A 12,353-nucleotide genomic window follows, 5' to 3' on the forward strand; every position below is an offset into this window, starting at 1 on the left:
CGAGCCGAATGCGCCAAGGCAATGCCGAGGTAGAGAGGACAGCCCGCCCCTAACCCCCATGCGTACAGAAATAAATAACGTGACTTCCTGTTGGGCTGATGTGGGGTCAACGGGGTCTAAACCTCATTTGGAGTTGTACACCTCCACTGAACTTTTGTTCCAAGCCTCGCCGAGGTGATGGCTTTCATGATCTTGGCGATGTTCACACCTTTCCTCTTCCTAACTATACCCTCCGCTGCCAGCCTTGCCTCTCCACGCATGCTATTGCTGGTAGTCCATACTCTTGGTCGCAACGGTCTGCTCATCTTTCGCGTCGGTCATACAACCAATGATGTTGCAACCTCTTATGCTCCGGTGCGAGCACAAGCCTCCTATTGCATCAGCAGTTGACGTGGTCCCGGTATGCAACGATGATCATACCAGCAAATAGCATAGACTCCGCCCTCTAAGCTCTCGCAGGTGCTCTGGCCTTGCTAACAAATTTCTTCATTTCTTGTCAGTACCAAACCAATATGAACATGACGTTGTTCCAGAGACAGTCCCAGACTGAGCTGAGCATGGCGGAAGTTATAAAAGGCCCGGACCTCCTGTGTTTGAACTCGAAGTCAACATTTGCAATCTGGAAAGCAAGGTATCCACGTTGCATTTTTCTAGGCTAACGGTCAAAACCCGGTGCGACACAGGCCTCTCCTATTACGAACAAACATGCGCTCTTCTCTTCGAGTAGCAGCTGTGTCTGCCCTGTTCTTGACATCAACTCAGGCAGCACCTACATCCCCTTCGACAATCCAGTGGTTCGCCTGCCCACAAAACGAGAGTATTGTAGCACCATATGAGTGCGGCACGTTACAAGTACCTCTTGATTATACTCTACCCGAGTATGACACTCTGGAATTGAAGATGGTCCGAGTCAGTCACACCAAGGAGCCGTTCATGGGAAGCATACTGTTCAATGCGGGCGGACCAGGCCTAGAGACTCGCTCGCTTGTCGCTGGAGGAGGTGAAGGCCTCTTGGAGTGAGTTGGGCTCGTTGTCCGGAAATGCATGGATTGACAAACTCAGGTTGACTGGAGGTCACTTTGACCTAATCGGACATGACCCTCGGTGAGTCAGCGTCCCTATAGCGCGGCTACCTTGACTGAGTTCTTGCAGCGGTACCGGCGACACTCTTCCTTTCCACTGTTACAATGAGTCTGAGCGCGCCCTGTCGCTCCTAGCGACACCAGCGTCAACTGATAGCTCAGACGCAGCCCCAGGTCAGATTTTTGCCGAGAGAAAGATCTTGTCTCAAGCTTGCGTCAGAGAGCACGAAGATTCTGGTGTCGGCGAACTAGTCGGCACGGCTTTCACAATCAGAGACTTGTTCCAGATTGTGGACGCATTGGGTGAGGATGGATTACTCAGATACTGGGGTACGTTATGCCATTGGGGATGATCAGATTGTGTCTGACACTGCTTCAGGCTTCTCTTATGGTTCCGCTCTTGGTGCAACTGCTGCAGCGATGTTCCCAGATAGGATTGACAAGCTTATCATCGACGCTGTTCTCAACTTGCAACAGTACTACGATGGAAGGTACGAAGCAACATTAACGACATCAAGTCAAGATACTGATATGCGCAGGGATTACCAACAGGTCTACAAGGCCGATGCTGGCCTACGTCACTTCTTGGGAACTTGTCTCAAGGCACCCGACGCGTGCATCCTCTCGCAACAAGGTAGCAGTGTCGATGAAATCGAAACCAAGATATGGGAAAAGCTAGAATCCATCAGACAGCAACCGCTTGCCACGGGACCCACCATCAACGATCTCATAAAATACGGTTCCGTAACAGCATCAATCAACACCGGACTCAGGCAGCCTATGTCACCGATCGGCTGGCCCCTGCTAGCGCAACTACTCTCCTCCCTCATCACAAGCAACACAACAGGCTTTCGAGAAGCCTACGACATCTTCAATGGCTTTCTCCAAGCCACAGATGAACCGAGCTGGCCTGCCGAAGTTACAGAATCTCCATACGCCATTCGTTGCAGCGACCACTCTTTCCGCGCCGATAATCTCAGCGATCTCGTGCCTGTCTATGAGGAATTCGAGAGGACTAGCAAGCTTACAGGGGGCTGGATAGCAGGGGGACAGCCGATGTCATGTGCCCAGTGGCCTTGGAAGGCGAAGGAACAGATCCAGTGGAAGAGTGAATATGTGACGAGGAGTCCTCTGCTTGTGATTGGAAACACCTGGGATACATTAACACCAGTTGAGTCTGCATTTAATACCAGTGCTAGCTTTCCTGGGAGTGGAGTTGTCCATCAGAATACTGGCGGTGTAAGTCTCTTACCTCTTCCGCCTCTTTCTTTTCCTTCCGAGATACACAGCTCCCCACTCCTGTCCAACCACCCCAGAATACAGTCCACCCAACGTCTCCTAACCAAATATCATACACTAACCATTGTTCCCCTCTAGCACGGTTCAATAGCCCACCCATCGACATGCACAGCGAACGCTATCCGAGCATACCTCGTCAACGGCACACTCCCCTCCGGCGGCTCAGTATTATGCGAGCCCGATGAGCCACTGGGGGTCTTCGCGAGTACAGATTCGAGTTCGAAGAAGAGATCTCTGATGTCTGAGGAGGACACCAGGTTGTATGAGGCTATGGAGAAGCTCGCGAGGCGTGCTTTGTACTAGCAGGGGCAGTCTTAGGCGAGGAAAAGGGTACAGGTGGTCTAGCTAGGAGCTCAAGAATTCTAGAATTCTAGAAGCTGTCAGGAACACTGTGTGGTTGGTCCTCCATGACTCTTTCATCCAGCGGTTCAGACAAATTTCGATCCTAGAAAATAAGTATCACTAGGTTTGAACTTCTTCTCTACCTGATCTCGGGCAAAATAGTCAATCAGCTAGCACATCATATGTCCTCGAAGCTGTGTCATGTCCTGTGTCAACACGTAAACCGTAGCTAATATTGCATACCTTGCATTGTTATACCGGATTTGGTGGCGTGAATGAATCGGGCAGAGTGGGAACAAGCGGTCCACCCCACCACCGGTAGCGTTACCCAATCGCCTCAAAGCCTAAATGCGGTGCCTAGAGTTGCCTGAAACCTAGTCAACTACCATGCAAGGGACCAAGCTTGCATTAGTCTTGTTTGCTTGATGCCGTCACTGGGTAAGAGTGCAAGCAGAATGGACGAAGAGTATATAGCTGTCGGTGTTGCGGCCTTGATAACTCTCGCTACTCGATAACTCTAGCTGAACTCATCTAGACCCACCACTGCTTACACGATGGGTACCCGTCACCTGATTCTCGTGTGGTACAAAGGCAAATGGCACATTGCTCAATACGGCCAATGGGACGGCTATCCGGAGGGCCAGGGCATTAATATTGTGAAATTCTTGAACGACACCGACAATGACGCTGCTCCAGACGAGGCGCACCGTGATCCTGCGACTGCAGGCGATGTCAACGATAACGAACATAGCCCCGCAGAGAATCCCACACCAGAGACTCAAGCTGCTCCCAAGTACAATGTCGCTGCTCTCAAGGCAGCTCTCGACAAGGACATGCTGTACACACCAACGGAAGAGCAAATCAGCGAATTCAACCAAGACGCAGCGCACGTGGCTGAAGAAGCGAAAAAGGTCCTGAACAGCAAAGAGCACCGCGATCGAATGCACTCGATGACACGGGAGGAGCGCCGCGAGTTCGAGAAGAAACACCAGCTTGAGACCGCAGGGCTTTCACCACTCATGTTGGTTCAGCCGTCACTGTCTCGAGACTGCGGTGCACAGATCCTCAGTCTGGTCGCCCATGCGAAAGAAAAGGTCGCAATCCGGCTGATGCCTGAGTTTATCATGGATACGATATACTGCGAGTGGGCATACGTCATAGATCTTGATGCTGAGGTATTTGAGGTATACAGTGGTTGCAGTTGTAAGGTGCAGGGTAAAGGCAGGTTCGACGACGAAGATTTTGCGAAGGATCGGCATGACAAGCCGTTTCTGGTCGTCAAGTATGCGTTTGCTGAACTAACAGGCATGACTGAGCACAAGTTGGTAGCCGATGTGAACGCAGTGATGGGGAAGGAGAACTCGGATGGGGAGCTCGACTGAGCGAGGAAGACGAGCCTAAGCATGAATAGGCGGAACAGCACCTCGGGCATGCTGATGCTGAGCGCTAAGCATTGAGTTGAAGAAGCCTTTCTATTCCAACCGGGACGTAGAAGCCAGGCTAGTCCGTGTTCATCTTGCTCTCTTAGACTTGCTCCATTCTTGTAACTCCCTCCTTCTCATCGCCAAAACCATGATGCCTCCTCATCTGATCTGCCAGCATCGAGTCCTTGACGGACTGCTTGGCGAAAATGAGATCGATCTCTTCCAAAGACTTTCCAGTTGTCTGAGATACAAGTTAGCTGTGTTCTTGATGTGCCTGGTACACGGTATCATCACTTACCTCAGGGCACAGGAAGTACACGAATGGCACGGCCGCAGCGCAGGACAACAACATCCAAAGCCATATCTTCCAACCTACGTTCTCTAGTGCGATACCGCCCGCAAAGACTGTAATGAAGCTAAAGAGCCATTCTCCGAATGCTCCTGCGGCGCCGCCGATGTGGCGAAGCTTAAGGGGAGCGATCTAACAATGCAAGTCAGCGAGTTCCTTGGGAGCGTGCTATTAAGCAATAGCGACATACCTCTGGTCCGTACAGCCAGGGCACCCCAATCCATCCGTAGCCGAAGATGAAGTTGTATATGCAGACAATGGCTACAGCTGTCCATTGTGTGCCCTTAGTAGGATTTTTCAAGCCAATCATGGCGACGAAGATAATCATGCAGATTGTTAGGGCGATGGCAGAGTAGATCATGATCTTGCGTCTGCCGAACCTCTCGATAGTTGAAGGAAGGAAGTAGGTGCCAGCTGCGAACAGCGTGTTCATCACAGCAGCCAGAAGCTGCGAAAGAAAAGCAGACAAGCCGATCTGAGCAAGGACGACCGTGGAGTAGTAAACCGAAAGGTTGATGCCTGTAGTCCGTAAGTGGGTGTGACTAAGCATGCAGAGTATGCCAGGGCTCACCCATCATCTGTTGAATGGACAGAACGAGGAATGATATTCTGATACGGCGTCCTGCTCGAAGGTCGGTCGTGTCCCAGAACAGATGCAGTACGTTGAATTTGTTCTCCTCTTCTTCTTCCAGCTTAATGGTTGCCATGATTTCCTGCTTCATCTCCTGCACGGCTGGATCATCCAATGGACGGTCATGCAGGCGTGAGAGCACATCGTCGCCTTCCTGGTTCCTACCTTTGGCATAATACCATCGTGGAGTGTCGGGCAGGAAGAACATGCCCAGGCCCGAAACAACAGCAAAAAATGCCTGGAACGCAATTGGGAATCTCTGTTCGCGTTAGCACGACTCACAAAGGCTTCAGAGGAGGACGGACCCATGAGACTTGGTTAGTCATGCGAGTGACTCCGAAATCCAGCCAGTATGCTAGGGCGACACCGCTGATCAGGAAAACACACTGCACAGCCACCTCAGGGCCCCTCTCCTTAGACTCGATACTCATCTCGGCCATGTACGTTGGCACCGTGCAAGAAATGAATCCGATGCCAAAACCGCAGAGCACGCGACCAACGATGATCTGCGGTACCGACCACGCGGAAGCCTGTAGACTTGCTCCCACGATTACGAAGGCGTCGCCCAGGAGGATGCAGTTGCGACGACCGAGCGGCAGGCCAATGATCGAGACGGCAAGCGAACAGACGGCAGCTGCTAATGTGTATGAGGATGCAATCATAGGTATGACATACGTGCCTGTAGGGTGTCCCATCGCGTCGAGGAAGGGTTTCGTGGTCTGTACACCGCCAAGCACACCAGCATCGTAGCCGTACATGCAGAAGGCCAGAGCACAGGAGAGACTCATCGTGCGATGAGCAAGCGCCCACGGATCATACTGAGGTTCCCCATAATGGAACGTAATGTATTGAAGGTGGCGGCAACGAGGTAGTAGTTTTGTGGTACTTTGACTTTGTAGCAGATGGACGACTTGTATATCCGGTTCCACGTGGATCTCGTCCACGTTTATCTTGCTTCGGTTAAGCAATAACCAAGGTAAAGTCCGACCCCGCAAATTAGCTTGGAGAATAACTGCCCCAGAAGTTAGGCGGCCCAGATTCCTGGGTCGTCATGGCGTTTCAGAATTGGCTTCGAACCACTGGTAGGGCGATATCGGCCTCTGGCTCCCTGTTTTCGATCCTCAAAGACCTGTAGAACTCCGAACGAGCACAAGTTGATGTACCATGTAAATACCTAGGAAGCGGCAAGCCCTTGCAGTAAAAATGGCGCAGTCTTGCGATTAGTATGTGCTGACTGCTGAGCGGCAGGGTAGAAGCAGCTTCCAGTCACTGATTCCACAGGAACGTCAAAGCTTCGTGCCACTCTTCGTGCTCTGAGCGCCTTCTTTGAGCACGTAGAACGCCTGCATGATGTCAATTGTTGTTCAAGCGCGTTTGACAAGATCTTACCTCTTGCACACATGTGGCAATAAGCTTTCCTCCTTGGGAGAAGATTTTTGTGCTGATCATTGCCCTGCCATCTTTTGCCCATGAAGTCTCGTCTTCCGTATATGTTAGCTCATCAGCTCGAAACCCATGCTGGGTATGAAAGTGTATGGTATGATTCAAAGTCGTGCCGATCTTGTGCATTTGAGGCGTTGGCTTGCGAGAGTAGTCATTGACAGCCCACATCCCGAACGTGATGCCTGACAACTGCATTGGGGCGTCCATGACGTGGTAGTCGGAGATGTTGATAATGCCGAGAATATGAATGCTACCACCTGCTGGTTCAGTGATAGGAGGGGTGATTTGTGCCACTGACGCAGTAACACCTGATACCGGAGAGGGAGAAGGTTCCTTAGACTTGTAGGTCAGAGGCAATCGCTGGACTTTCATGAATGGTCCCAGCCTGTGTCTTCCAACTTCAAGATCATCGAGTGTGATTCTGGGGACCATGTGATTCGTTTGCCTCGCTACCGAGTAGGTCATAGCTGGACCGTTCCATGGCGATGAAGAGACGAATTGGATAGTGGCAGTCAGCATGACCTTTCCATCTTGCTCGATCGCAACACCTCTGACAGCAAACCTTTTGCCATTGCTGAGACGGGTAACCTTGAACTGCATAGGCTTCTTAGGACTTGGTCCACCCAGGAAGTGGGCTTGCAGGCTGTCTAAGACGAAGCCGTCCGTCACTGTGTGCTGGGCTGCAACAGCACATTCGGACATCAGCAAGCCACCAGGGACGACAGCACTGTTCGGCCAAGTCCACGGTTCGTTGATATTCTGGTAGACATCCTTGCTGCGATGAGAATTTGACTAGTACATTGTGATGCGATCGCAACGTACTGTAGAAATTTGTGCCAGTCTAAGGCACTCTTCGAGAGGCACTTGGCCTTCAGGTTGTTCCATAGCCTTCGATTCTCCGTGCGAATTGCAAAGTCGGAAAGCCTTTGGTGTTGTTGCTTTCGGTGAAGCCTTCAGGCTGTTTCGCAATAGTTTCACTGTTGCTATACCGGATGACGCCCACAATCTTTGTCACAGAGCGTTGTTCAGCTCGGCGATATAGCTTGAGTTCTGCTGTTGATAGTTGCCGACAGAGAACAAGCGGAAAAGGCCGAGGTACAAGTTCCTGGCCCGAGCTGTAGGCTTGGCAGCACTTTAGGTAAGCCTGGCTCGCCTGGCACCGCCCGACCAAGCAAAGCGGCCACCTTTGAGCACAAATCTGGGTGGATCAAGCGGTCAACTCCGGCTGCGGTGACTGTCCGGAAGGTGGCCTGAAAACCATGATTTGGAGCACCTACCAAGCCCCAAAGCGGCGATAAAGTGGCTTACTTCAATTACGGAGCGATACTGATCCAGCAGAGTGAATAGCAGAATTCGCAAGGAGATGAACTCCAGAAGCTTACAGTACAGTGCTGCATCGCCCATGGTCGTGACCGATCCCACGTAAAGCAAACCCATGCCAAAAGCGAGAACATTATGATCAAAGACCCCCAGATTTCGGACGCTCTCACATAGTCACCCTGATCGCTTGACGCGCGGCGACCTTTTTCTGCATGTAGCCATAGATCTCGGGAACACACCCTCCAGGATTTCTGTCTAGGATCTTCACGTCCGCCCAACCACCATCCACAGCAGCAGCATTCATCAAATTCTTCGCGGTGTCTCGCGTGAGCTCACACCCGCCACTCCAGAAACTCCAACCCATCAACATGTAGGCTTGCTGAAACAGCCAAGCAATTCTGCTGCCACCATGATTCGGCTCACAACTATTGACAACATGCTCAAAGAATATGATCCGGCCGCCAGGCTTGAGTAGTCGATAGAAGAGATCTACTGTTTCTTTCGGTTGTGGAATACCGCATAGGGCTCGAAGAGTGATGATCGTATCGAAGATGCCTTCTGTCGCCAGCATATCCTGCTTTGCTAGAGTGGGCACGAGCTCATCCGGTTCTGCTCCTGAAGTCAAGATCTTGTAGATCTTTGTGGCGTCCCCGCCGAACGTCTTCATGGCTTCGGCCTTGAGATCGTCATGCATCTCGACACCTGGTTCAACGCCGTAGATAGTCTCGATTTGGCCTCGCTGATAGGCACCGTTGAAGCGTTTGATTTGGTAGCCTCCGCCCGGACCAATATCAAGCACTTTCCCATGACAATACTGAGTGATCATGTCATCGAGATCAGGCGAAGGAACGTCGTTGGCAAAAGTCTTGCCGAACAACTTCCAGAACATGGCGAAAGCTTTGAAGCGGATCTTGTCGATCTGCAAGGTGAGGGCGAGATGCGGGTTCAGCAGCGCGGCGAGGAAGAAGTCTTTGAGCCATAGTCAGTCAATTGGTTGTTGCTAGGGAGGAGGCACGATGCTGTATCAGGGGTGGGTCATCAGGGAAGGGGCTAGCAATAATAATAGGAAGACTCACAGCAAGCGGCGACACCCATCATGGGTAGCGGAAAGATTAAGGAGAATAGCCATGCTGGAAGAGGTTGCTGTTGGTTTTCCATGCTGACGTTTGTGTTTCGACGCAGGGATAAAGAGCGATGTATGGAGCACGCAAGTATACTTATCAAACTCGCTTTCTGAGTCTTTGATGCCGAAAGATGCTGCGGTGCAGGTGTTGAAATACTCTTCAGGAACAAGCAGTTCTGGTACTGAAAGTTCGATGTCAGCATTCCGGGTATCACATGCGCATTCGGCGGACAAGTGCGGGGGTGAGCGTTTGGGCTGACGGGCGCTCGTGTTCGGCGAACCTGCCCTGGGTTCCTGGACCAGCACCCATTGAAGCCCAGTGCTATCGACACGCAAGTCAATATTAGAAGGCATTGTGATTATTCATCTTCTCATCTCATAGAGATTCTTACCGACTTACATCGGTGCTCAACGCGTCGTTGCGAGGCGTCGTTAGCAACCTTGTCTCCTATCTGTCTTGTCGTCTCTGAAGTCATCGTTACGATGGCTGTGTGATCAATCAAATATTCTTGCTCTTCAGTCGTACTCCTGAATTCTTCCTTGCCGCCCGTTCTCGATACTGCCTGCTCAGATAGAGTTGCCAGCTTGTCGACCGGATCCTTAGGCATAGCTTGCCTTCGTACGGCCGCCACTGCTACTTCGCCGACCGATGAAGAACAGGACGAGACCCATCACACCACTGATCAAGAACAGAGCCAAGCCTGCTAGATTGATATAGGCAGATCGCTCCATCGTGTCCCAGTGACCAACGTAATCGTCATAATCGTCCTTGCCTGTATGACCAAATCTGTCGTCGTCATCTCTGTAGCTTCGCAGGAATATTGCTTTCATCAGACCAAAAGCAGCGCCCCAGAAGACCATGAGAATGAAGTCCCAGGGTGCGCCGAGAGCAACAGGTCGGTAGGAGAGGAAGAACGGGATGAGACCAAAGGCTGCGGCGGTGACGATGGCTAACGAGCCTACCACTAATTCGAAGGTCTGGGGCATATTAGTGGCAATGAATAGCGAAAGTACGATTACTCACAACTCGTGCAGGAATGCCATGGTCAAGCCAGTAGCCTTTCTGCTGACCATATACACCGAGGGCTGCCGCTGCGACGATGAATTGAGCCAGACGAATAATGGCGTTGAGGAGGATGACAACTTTCTCTTTGCCCGAGGCGTCGCGGAAGCCCATGATAGTTGATTTCGAGGAATATTGACGATGAGGGTGCTAGATTGTAAGGTAACAGGATCGAACGATTGTCTGGGCTGACACCAACGGAGGGTGGTAGGACAAGCAGCGGGATGCGCGTTGTACTGCGACGGCTTTATATCTTTTGAGAATACCGTAGTGGTGACTTGGTCAAATTAGCAGCGTACAAGTGACAAATCCTGACTTAAAGATCAATTTAGTTCCGAAAAGTGTTGATTGAAACCGTGACTATTTGTGCTTGTAGCCTGGCATGGCTGATTAGCTTGCCACATCGTAGTTGCCCTGCCTATGTTTACAGGCAGCCATTAATGTCTGTTAGAAACTAGCATAAGTGAAAGTGACGGAGTGCGAAATGGGCTGCGAGTATCAAGCGGTGGATACACAAGCCAAGGTCAGGGTATCTCTCGAGAGTGTAGCCGTTGCCTAGTAGCAAATTTCCATAGTTTCACTTTGAATACAGTGTACCACCGCATAGATAATTCAGATCTCTTGCCATGGTGAAACGACCCTGTGGGGCCTTCGAAGCGCGGCGAGGTGATGTGGTTCCAGAGAGAGATCGCTCGAGCACTCCAGTATCAGGTATACTTAAGTGTCGTTCATTCTCGCTCAAGTGCTATACCCGGATGCATATGTTTTTTGTAGAAGCTCAAGTTCAGCAGTCACGCGACAAAACCTGGGAAGGTCTTTCTGTAAACAGACAAGTCCATCATAACAATTGTTACGCCATTCCAAACATGGTTAGCGTAGATCTAAGCCCTTTGTTCTTGGTGCTGCCATCCCCGTCGCGTATGGTTTGTGACATTTGGGCTTTACTTTGTTCAGCTGCTCCTCTACACCTATTGCGAGGTAGTGGTTAGCTAAAAATTCAATGATATATACTTTAGAGTCTCTACTATTCAGCTACGTACTTAGACTTAAATACTAATCTTTTATAATTATTTTATTTTATTTTAAACATAGCTACTTTTTGTATAATATTTTAGATCTATCTACTATAGTCTCTATATCTATTATATAAGTATAAGTACCTTTAGTATATTATATAAGATATAAAGTATTACTATATAGAAGATTATACTATAAAATTATATAGAAAGCTTATATTAATAAAAAGGAACGTAGATTAGTTAATTTTATAAACAAGCTTAGAACTCTAAAAGACTACTTTATCTAGTAAGACTTTTATGTTATCTTCTTTATATACTAAAATATATCCTAGAAGCTTTAACTTTAATTAAATAAGTTAAAATAGCGTCTTATCTATAAAACTTTAAAGAAAAAGTATTAATTTTAAGTAGCTAATAAATATACTAATTTATATTAAAGTTATAACTTTTAAGTACTTTACTATATCTTCTTGACTTATATACTAAGTCTATAAAGTTTATAGATTATTAAAGTAAGAAATAGTACTAAGATTCTAAATATAAACCTCTAAGATCTCTAAAAGTAAAATAAAGAATATAAACTTTTATAGTAACTTTATACTTATAGTTATTAATATTTTATCTTTTATATACTCTTATTAAATACTTTAAGTATATATTAACCTATTTTAAGAGTACTAAGTATATACCTAGTCTTTATAATATACTACTAAGCTTATATTTAATTTCGTTAGTTTATTAGCTTTATAAATAGTATAGACACACTATAAAATATCTTATTTATATATAATACTCTACTAAAGTAGATATATAGTATATATAAGTCTTAAAGTAAATACTTAATAACTAAGCTTATAGTATTAATTAAAACTTTCTTAAATAGTTTTTACTTAGATTTAGCGTTTTAGATATTAAATTTATAGACTTCTAAGTACTATAGTTAGAAAGAGTCGGTTAAATACGTAGTATAGTTATAGATACTAAGGTATTAAGGTAAGGTATATATAAAAGTACGGTAAGAGTTTTCCCCCGCGCTAAGTAAAATATTATAAACTATTCGCGACGGGGATAAAGGATTCTTAGAAGTCTTTAAAGTAATAATAATAAGGTATTTATAAGTAGGTAGGACCCTATAATTAGTATACGGTACCTAGCTACCGTTAAACTATACTATTAGGGCTAGGCTATATCGACTCGGTATACGTATAGAAGTATAACTTCGTACGTCTTTAGTAGCTTCTAAATACGCTTAAGTCTC

The 12,353-nt window shown here is 48.1% G+C and overlaps 6 protein-coding genes across 6 annotated transcripts; 2 read left to right on the forward strand and 4 right to left on the reverse strand.

Annotated features, from left to right (window-relative positions):
* Positions 1-705: 705 nt before the first annotated feature.
* PMZ80_005682 (uncharacterized protein) lies at positions 706-2,684 on the forward strand (the record flags this gene model as incomplete). Its single annotated transcript, XM_064874099.1, has 6 exons — positions 706-1,016; positions 1,063-1,104; positions 1,153-1,412; positions 1,462-1,573; positions 1,622-2,321; positions 2,460-2,684. 6 exons carry the CDS (start codon positions 706-708, stop codon positions 2,682-2,684), a joined length of 1,650 nt encoding a protein of 549 aa, XP_064729821.1.
* Positions 2,685-3,277: 593 nt separating this feature from the next.
* PMZ80_005683 (uncharacterized protein) lies at positions 3,278-4,105 on the forward strand (the record flags this gene model as incomplete). Its single annotated transcript, XM_064874100.1, has 1 exon — positions 3,278-4,105. One exon carries the CDS (start codon positions 3,278-3,280, stop codon positions 4,103-4,105), a length of 828 nt encoding a protein of 275 aa, XP_064729822.1.
* A 142-nt stretch (positions 4,106-4,247) lies between these two features.
* Positions 4,248-5,915, reverse strand: PMZ80_005684 (uncharacterized protein; the record flags this gene model as incomplete). Its single annotated transcript, XM_064874101.1, has 5 exons — positions 4,248-4,388; positions 4,446-4,628; positions 4,687-5,015; positions 5,068-5,386; positions 5,433-5,915. The coding sequence occupies 5 exons, from the start codon at positions 5,913-5,915 to the stop codon at positions 4,248-4,250; spliced, it is 1,455 nt and encodes a 484-aa protein (XP_064729823.1).
* A 498-nt stretch (positions 5,916-6,413) lies between these two features.
* TES1_2 (acyl-CoA thioesterase) lies at positions 6,414-7,371 on the reverse strand (the record flags this gene model as incomplete). Its single annotated transcript, XM_064874102.1, is given in 3 exon segments — positions 6,414-6,470; positions 6,517-7,345; positions 7,364-7,371. The coding sequence occupies 3 exon segments, from the start codon at positions 7,369-7,371 to the stop codon at positions 6,414-6,416; spliced, it is 894 nt and encodes a 297-aa protein (XP_064729824.1).
* A 685-nt stretch (positions 7,372-8,056) lies between these two features.
* PMZ80_005686 (uncharacterized protein) lies at positions 8,057-8,985 on the reverse strand (the record flags this gene model as incomplete). The annotated part of the gene is made up of 2 exons (XM_064874103.1): positions 8,057-8,859; positions 8,967-8,985. The coding sequence occupies 2 exons, from the start codon at positions 8,983-8,985 to the stop codon at positions 8,057-8,059; spliced, it is 822 nt and encodes a 273-aa protein (XP_064729825.1).
* A 628-nt stretch (positions 8,986-9,613) lies between these two features.
* On the reverse strand, positions 9,614-10,190 carry PMZ80_005687 (uncharacterized protein; the record flags this gene model as incomplete). The annotated part of the gene is made up of 2 exons (XM_064874104.1): positions 9,614-9,991; positions 10,038-10,190. 2 exons carry the CDS (start codon positions 10,188-10,190, stop codon positions 9,614-9,616), a joined length of 531 nt encoding a protein of 176 aa, XP_064729826.1.
* Positions 10,191-12,353: the final 2,163 nt, after the last annotated feature.

This window comes from Knufia obscura (assembly GCF_036327395.1).
Source record: "Knufia obscura strain CCFEE 5817 isolate CBS 148926 chromosome Unknown scaffold_6, whole genome shotgun sequence".
Classification (NCBI taxonomy): Eukaryota; Fungi; Ascomycota; class Eurotiomycetes; order Chaetothyriales; family Trichomeriaceae; genus Knufia; species Knufia obscura.